Source organism: Nelumbo lutea, chromosome 2 (genome assembly GCF_056320005.1).
Source record: "Nelumbo lutea isolate HS-2025 chromosome 2, American lotus-T2T, whole genome shotgun sequence".
Taxonomy (NCBI): Eukaryota; Viridiplantae; Streptophyta; class Magnoliopsida; order Proteales; family Nelumbonaceae; genus Nelumbo; species Nelumbo lutea.
In genome coordinates this window covers 6,768,605-6,777,309 of record NC_142685.1, presented here as the reverse complement: position 1 = coordinate 6,777,309, position 8,705 = coordinate 6,768,605, and the positions used below count along the sequence as shown (strand labels likewise).

At 37.5% G+C, this 8,705-nt stretch overlaps 1 protein-coding gene across 1 annotated transcript; it reads right to left on the bottom strand.

Annotated features, from left to right (window-relative positions):
- Positions 1-4,860: 4,860 nt before the first annotated feature.
- On the bottom strand, positions 4,861-6,221 carry LOC148868314 (LOB domain-containing protein 1-like). Its single transcript, XM_088968402.1, has 2 exons — positions 5,712-6,221; positions 4,861-5,541 (listed from the first exon to the last, which is right to left on the bottom strand). The coding sequence occupies exons 1-2, from the start codon at positions 5,970-5,972 to the stop codon at positions 5,176-5,178; spliced, it is 627 nt and encodes a 208-aa protein (XP_088824528.1). The 5' UTR covers positions 5,973-6,221; the 3' UTR covers positions 4,861-5,175.
- Positions 6,222-8,705: the final 2,484 nt, after the last annotated feature.

Genomic DNA, 8,705 nt, shown 5'->3' with positions numbered 1-8,705 from the left:
CCTGGGTTGAGATAAAACCCGGCCCAGCCCGCCTGACTTGCACCCCTGGTAATAGATACTAATTTTCTTGTTACTTCTCAAGTTATATTATAGGGATTTTTACGGTTCAGTCCACCCCAGAATAGGGAAACTATTTTTTCCAATGTATTTACCATCCCTGTGAATTTGGCATCTTTCTCCCCTTACACTGACCCAACTGTAAGATGAAATTATGAATTCTGACGTGGAATGGATCGTAAAAACCCCTATATTATACATGTCTAGTAAAATAAAATTTTATTATTTTTAAGCATTTTATATAAAATTATTACATTAGAAATCATGAAAAAATTTATAAAAGATTGGGAGGTATTTCTGTCGTGTTAATACATAGATGTTACCGTATGCGGTACATGTACACTCTTTTCTTCCATTTGACTTATTTGTTAGTTAATTATATTTATAATAAGTAAAAAAATCATAAAAGTAAAATGACATGGCAACTTGACTCGTTCCTAGTTGACTCATTTTGAAAAATCTCCACCTTCTTTCTAGATAACGTGGAGAGCATTCATAGAAAAAAGAGGAGAAGATTGTTTATTATCATTTAATCAGTAATATTTCTCAGAAAGTAGGGATTGATGTTTGATGACGTCCTCACAGAAAGAGAAAATAATGATTAAAATTAATTAATTAATACTTAACCAAGGAAGTATTTTATTGAAGCCGTTCAGAATTTCAACGCCAAATTAGTTTATGGCCAGCTTTTCAAGTTCTCCTTTCAAACGCTTAGCCACACAATGACGGCTTACCAAGTTCTCCATTCAAACTTTGGCTGTATGGGGGATTTTCTTGCACATGACATGGCACCCTATTTCAATCCCTTTACCTTTTTAATTAGAGTTGGGATCACCTGCCAATAAAACAAGTTCCAACACTATCAATTTTATCCAACACCACACTTTTCGCTATAAAATTGGGGCTCATCATAAAGTGAAACTTGTCATGTATGCAATGTGTTCTGTCAGCTGTTGTTAGTAGGGTGTTGGAACACATTTTATTGGCCGCTGATATGCACTCTTTTAATTAAGGGAGGCATTCAAGAATAATTCGGATTTGGTCTTCGCAAAACCATTTTGGCACTGTTTTCATAGTTTTTTACACTTTGTATTTATATATTTTTATTCATGCAGAGATATTTTCAATGTATAACTTCTAAGAGACTGTGTGAGGATGGTTTTATGAGGATCAAGCAATTTTGTTTTGAAGACAAAAACAACTCCATATCATCAAATATAATGTAATTTTGCGATGCAGCAGTTGTTTTTGATTACAGAAAAAAAAGAATAAAAAACCAACCATGTTTTCCAACACCCCCTAAACGAACATTAATTGCGGTTCCTCTTTTACCCCATACCTATCTTACCATGTCATAAACGTGAAGCTTGAAAACAGCCTAGGCTGTTTTTTCATTACAACAAAGTTTTCTCATTCCTTGAAATATATTCATTTAGGCTGTGTTTGGTTTGAAGGAAAGAGTAGAGAAAGGTAGGGAAACCTCAATAAACTTTGTATAGGCTTTCCTGTCTTTCCCTGCCTTTCCCTTCCTTTCCCTTCAAACCAAACACAGCCTTAAAGAATAAAAAGTAACCCCATTTAAAAAATTCTCTCTCTCTCTCTCTCCCCCCTCAGTGGTGGCATGCAAGTGAGTTCGGATTTGTTCCTCACAAATTCAGTCCTCGCATCCACTTCACAGCTTTTGCAGCAACACATTGGAAACATGTCCATATATACTTGTATGTATTTATTCCTGGGAGATGTTCCCAGTGTACCGCTGCAAAGGCTGTGAGGATCAATTTTGTGTGAAGCAAATCCGATTTCCACCCAAGTATGGCTGTCAATAAAGGGCTGGTTTTGGTTTGGACCCATCCAAACCAAAACCAATTTGGATGGATTGGACAGACCAACAAGACATATTGAAGACCAGTCCAGACTTAATGGTCCAAAATGTTTATTGGATTGGATTGGACCTGGTCCATCCGTAACAAATTTATGCTGGATTGAGCCAATATTTAGTCCATTGATAGAATATAGGAATATAGGTGTCAATGTACCAGGTTAGGGTTAGAATTAATTTAAATTAAAACAAATTTGAACAGATTGGGCAGTTCAGACATTGAACTGGACCAGTCCAAAATATTCATTGGATTGGATTGGACCTGGTCCATTTGTAATGGACTCACATTGGATTGAATCGGATTGGACGAAGTATATACATGCATGGGAACTCAAGCTAGCCTAGATGAAATCTCCTAAAAGCAAAATTTATTATACATGTACTGATCAAGATGTTCCCAATTGCCATTGAGATGCCATGCTCTGCCATTGTTTGCAGTTAGGAGGAGCCCATCTTTGGAGACTAGGACTATTGGACTATGGAGATGGAAGTGAGAAAACAAGAATTTGAAAATGAAAGCACACTTTCATTTGCAAGACTTTGCAACTATTGGACCAAGTAAAGGTGACCTTTTAAGGACGGAAAAGAGGTACATATCATGACCATGCTCCAGGTATATAAAAAGTTGAGGGAATGAAAAATCAAAAGCTTCTTCCATTGGACCCAATGTTCTAAATCTTTTAAAAGAGACTTAGGAACCCTGTCAAAACACACATTCTCTTCGTTCCCATTACAAGCTCTTTTTGTAACGATGGCTTTTAATTAGTCTGCGAGTCACTCAACATGGACAAGACTACTTCTTCCACTTAATCCATGGAAATGTAGCTTATAGTCTTATTATTTTCTTCTATATTAATCAACTATTCCTTAGTCCATATATAGATCTCTCCCTCTATTCGTTAATTAACTTGTTCAGTCAAATTTTGTTAGGTGAACTTTTTATTAAAACACTTGCCCAACAACTCTTTCCCCCCAAAAATATACACATTATTCTATTAAGAATCCCTAATCATGATTAAGAAATGTCTTAATTTTATTCCCAACATGGCATGTTGTAATTAGTAATTAGATCAAATAGGTGACTAATGAAGCCTATGTTGATTAATTAGTTATTTTCTCCTTAGCTCCAAAACTAACACCCCACCCAACAAAAAAAAAACCAAGTCCAATATTGTTGATGGTCGGTGTAATTTTAATACAGTTAGTAGGAATAAAAAATTAGGGTGTTGATTTGTTTCCCTTCTGGTAACAGCACACACTGTTAGCTTGTAAGCTCTTGTCCTATTTGTACTAACACTTACGAAATTCGTAGACAATTGGGAGCTAGAAGACTTTATATATCTCCAGTTTCATGAGTTCATACTGCAGCTTAGTTATTTAGGCCCAGTTTGGTTCGTGGGAATTGAGATCTGAAATCTGCTACAGGAGTTCATATACCGCAGCCTGCTCTACTCCATGGGACTGGATTTAGTAGGTACATCAAAATAATCACGTTAAATGAATACTTGATAAATATTTTGACAACTATCAAAAGTGGGTATTAATTTTTTTCAACAGTGGGGTGAAAATGGTTTAAGGAATAAGTGTCAAAAAATTTTTCAAGTGCTTATTGAAAGTATTTACAACTTAGTGCATACCTCATCAAACCCCTGCTCCACATCCTTATCCTTAGTTGAGACGATAAGGATGGGTTTCAAACCTGGTTGATGAAAAGCAATTAATAAACTATGATTTGACAAAATAGGGGCGCCTAATTCTTAATTATATATATGGGTTAGCAATTAAGCTTATGTCAAACCAATAAACTAATTAACCCATATAAATTTAGAAGAGAGACCACGGTCTCAGCGTCTGATTTGTTCTCCAGACTTGATCAGTATTTCCCAGGCTTGAAGAAGATTGGTCTATGAATGTCAAAGTTTTCCACGTGTCACAGTTGCATTGGTCGATGACCAATCATTCAGATGTCACATCTGAAAGCTAATTTACACCAAAACCAACCTAATCAGAGGATCTAACGAGCCAACATAGATAGACTTAAGGCATTCGTCATCAGCTTGGGCCGCAGCTTGAAGTATGAATAAGGGAGATCAGATGGTTCAAATCGATTCAATCATTTGAAATTATAACAAGTGGGACCGACCTAATAGAGGCCGTTAACGTTCATTTCTATGGGCAAATTCTCACTGAGTTTGGACTCCGGATTTCCACTTAAAATAATAATAACCCATTAACCCGACTGATGACATGAATGAGAATTTTGTCATATTAATGAAAAGTGATGGCCGGAATAAGCATTACTATTGACTTTGAATTTCAGGTTCATTACGTTCGGCGAAGGAGGTTAGCTAGATTTAGGGGCTCCCCCTTAGTCAAACTATATTCCGGTTCAAGCGTGGAAAAGCAAAGCATTTTGGTTCGGGACTTGGGGAGATGGCGATTAGTCTGAAGTCTGAACTTTCGTAGACATGAGATAGAGAATCCCCAGCTGCCGATAATCCATTTCATTGCTCACAGTATTCCATTGGGATGCACGTGGAATTGTTCTAATACGCGCGTTTCATGGAAATATCCACCATTGCTAACGGGAGAAGATGATCTATCCAGCTCCAGTGCTGATCACATACACGAGTCTTTCGACGACTATGGAGTATGGAGATCGACCATCTCACATGCTGTCAATGTGAAAGGGGAAGGGGATTTCACTTTCTCCTTATATATCTAATTAAGATGCATGTTTTTCTTTTTCAAAGTAACTTTTTTTTTTTTTACTTTCCTCAAAGGAAAAGTGAAGCATGCATCCAATAAGAATTTTCACTAAGTCCCTGATCAAGAGAGAAAAGGAGAGTGAACACGAAATCGGGTCAATAGCTAGTTTGACAAGGAACCCATCAAACATAATCTTTAATTCTATTTTGGAGACGTTTAACAGGTGAACAACAAATTGTGTTTGTTTTTGATTAATCAAAAATCAACATCATAAGGTACAGAGATGCAGTTCCTACAATTCAGAGAATACATGGAAAGGACAGACCCACCAGACTTTAGGATCTAATTTGCACTATTTTTTTGGGTTTATTCACCAGAAGATCAAATTGGATTAGTTCTAATTATATATAAGTATATATATTTGGTCTAAGTTCTAACCATGTCGCTCTTGAATCTTTCCCTCCCGCTGCACTCCTTTCAGAACTGGGGGAATCTGGTGTAATTTGCCGACGGATGAAGAGCAGAATCGATCATGTCCATAGTGGTTCCCAAACTGAGCCTAGATTGTTGTTGTTGTTGTTGTTGTCTTCATTGAAGCTCCCATTAGTCTGAAAGCTGTAAGGACTATTCATGAAGTTGTCCAAGGACTGTTGCAACAACGCCGGTTGCTGAGATTGTGTCATCTCCATGCAAATCAGAGCCACTAGGTTTGCCTGCTGGCATTGCATATTGAGGAGCTCGGCCTGGGCCTTGGCCAATTGTGCTTGGAGCTCGCTCACTTGCTTCTGGAGCTGGCAGATTGCCCCTGCACACCCGTAGACTGGGTCCCTAATTCGTGCATTCGCTTCGTAAACCATGCTACTCACTGCGTCAGCTCTCTGATACTCGGGAAGCTCCTAAAATTACAAAACCAAATTCAAGTTAATCGATTAACTCGTGCAGTTTGCTTTAAATTCTAGCAAAACAGGAGATAACTAGGAACAAATGAACTACTTGGCTACAAAATTCAAGAGTTCAATAGACTTCTGTGATGATTTCATCATCTGTGGAGATTTGAGTTAGTTACCTGCAGGAACTTGATGATATTGCTGGCTCCGAACACTCGATGGGCAGTGGTGAATTTGAGGGGTTCGTTTGGGGGGAAGTATGGCGCAAGAACACATTTCTCAACGCATCGCCGGCGGAGAATCTTGCAGGCGGCACAAGGACTGACTACGACAGGGTGAGGGGGAGGAGGAGGAGGAGGAGAAGAAGAAGAAGGGGAACGAGAGAGAGGAGATGAGGTAGTTGTAGTGGTGGTGGTTGTAGTTGTTTCGCTCGACTCCATCGCTGGACAAAGCTAGATTTTTCTTCGTTTTTCTGCTTGGTGAATGGTGATGTCAATAGGAGGAAATAGAAGAACGAGGTGAGGAAGCAATAGAAGGACGATGGCCTCTTTTGGGCCAAATGTGGTGGAATATAAATAGGCGTTGCGAATGGCGATACCAGTTGTTAGCTGATGTCGTCAGAGATCTTGAATTTTTGTTTCAGTCTGAACATACACTCCCTTGGGCTTTTCTTTCAGTCTAAACTCTAAAGAGATAAAATACAAGATAAAAGGATAAAAAGAGGCAGACCGCAGACTGAGCCAAGGGTATCAGGCGCTAGGGCTACAGTTAGAGTTGAAAGAACAGTTTCCCCTTTTTTTTATTTTTTGCTAATAAAAAAACGTGCTTTTTTTTCTATTTATTTTCAGCGTAAAAGTACTTTTCCAAATTAATTTCTTGACATGTTTATTATTCAGTTTTTCATTTTTTTTTTGTTCCTGGGTGAACGGCTGAACTTGGTCAGGGGGACACGGAGCCAGCACATGGGTCATAGCCCACGGGGCCCCATAACATGGTAACTGTTGGATGTTCTGTAAATCAGAACCAACCATCAGATGGATCCTAGCTGGGCTAAATATGAAGATTAATTTTTTCTTGAAACATGGGGCAGTAGGTTAGTTTTGGGGATCCCATAACTTATGGGCCATAAGGGTCTAAGAGGAGAGTCCCGTCTGTTTGTCAAGAGAGATAACAAGGTAAAAAAAAAGTAATAATAAGCAGAAAGAAATTCCTCATTTTTTTTTTATAGTCTGAAAGAGTAATCTTCCAAAAAAGCCCTTGCAACCCTTAGATGTCATTTGTCAGACATCCAAACAATTGGTGGGGAATGGGGGATCCATAATTTTCTTTTTACTATTTCTTGTCAAAAGAATTAAACAGAAGGAATAATATTTGAGTGAGTTAGGACTGGAATTGGGAATTTAAGCATGTTGGTGCCGGTGAGACTACAATTAATCTTACAACTACCTTCTATTACGCTTGATGACGTGGCCTTTTAAATGATAGGGACTGTAGTCCTCTGTGTGTGTAAGAGAGAGAGAGAGAGGACAGGGCCCACCCAAGGCCCATGGGTCATGGGTTGGGTAGAGAGATGGTCAGCTCGTTGGGTACGTGAAAGAGAAGCTCACTTCAAATTCTCCTTCTTTTAAGCTTTTCATAAGCGATTGTGACCCTTCTGGTCTTCGGTTCTATGAGGTGAAATTTAATTCCTTGTATGCCCAAGTGTCCCATTTTCCTTGGAAAAAAAATTCGGTGAGAGAGTTTGAAATCTTAAGAATTTGGTGGAAATAGTTGGCCCATTTCCTCTATTCCATCTCTCTCTTTCTCACAGTGTGTGTGACTGTGTATTCTGCGTGTGGACTTATGGTCCAAAGTCTGGAGAAAAGTAGTAATAGATAAATGAAATCAAGAGTTTTCTAAAATCAATTGACAGTAAATGGAACTCGAAATGGGTGAAAATGATACACCATTAATTGCCAGCTCAAAGAGGCTTGCTCTTAAGAAGACAATGAGTACCCAATCGATATAAGCTTTTTAGATTCATCAAAAAACAGGGTTACCGAACCACCTTTGAATTTACCTCAAAAAAGCCCACCTTTGAAAAATGTGTTTCAGCCTTTCAGGTACGGTACATCTTTTTCGGCACCATAGGTATGGTTGTTGTTTTTAGTTCTACCTAATCTTTTATGCGTTTGTTTGCCGTGTAATACTCCATTGATGGTTTAAAATTTGTAAACGGTTGTATTTTGAAAAAAACGTGATTATCAAAGTACCATTACATTGTTTATATTGATTATCATATGTAAAGCTTTACCATAGTTAGAGTTTTAGGTTGCGTTTGGAAATGATGCAAATAGAGTGTAAATCTTGGTTCATGATAAATTTGCACTTTGGTTCAATTTTGTCTGTATTTGATAACATTATATTTATGCATTCATAAATGACAGACCAATGCATATTTACATTGATAATAAGATGTAAAAAAAAATAAATTTGTATTCAAGTGGATTTTTGATAAAAAAAAACATATGCTTTATTAGAATTCATGTTTGCATCCAATACAACTAAAAGTCTATTTGACAATAAGAAAAACTTATCAGTACAAAATTAATCCAACTTTATAATTTATATGAACCGTTTTACATTTTACATATTTGCATTCACATTTATTTGCATCGTTTCTAAAATACAGCCTTATGTTGATTTATGATATAAAACTGTACTCCATCCTTACAAATACCTGCACACCCGAACCAAGAATATAGTTTTACACCAATCTTTCTTTACACTGCAAACAAACACCAACAAATGCAGATGAGGAATAAAGTTTTACATCAGTCCGTATTTATACCGCAAACAAACAAAGATGAGTTCATTTTCAAACCCTCATTAATCCGGACAGATGATCTAGTCCCCTGTCTTTGATGGTCGGACCGTTCATCCACGCTCGCTCACTCTACAGGCTATTCTTTTTCTTATTTTTCAAGATTTATTTTCTTTAATTTCCTTTGAATTTGGTTCCAAGCAAATGTAGGCAAAGGATTTGAGAGAGGACAGATTACCGGTCTTCGGACGTCTCTATCTGACCATCCAATCAAAGTATTTGTGATTCTGAAGGTGCAATTCATACAATCTATCAAAAACCCGGATGATTGGGATTTATTGACTAACAAATTTCCTAAAGACCATGGTAT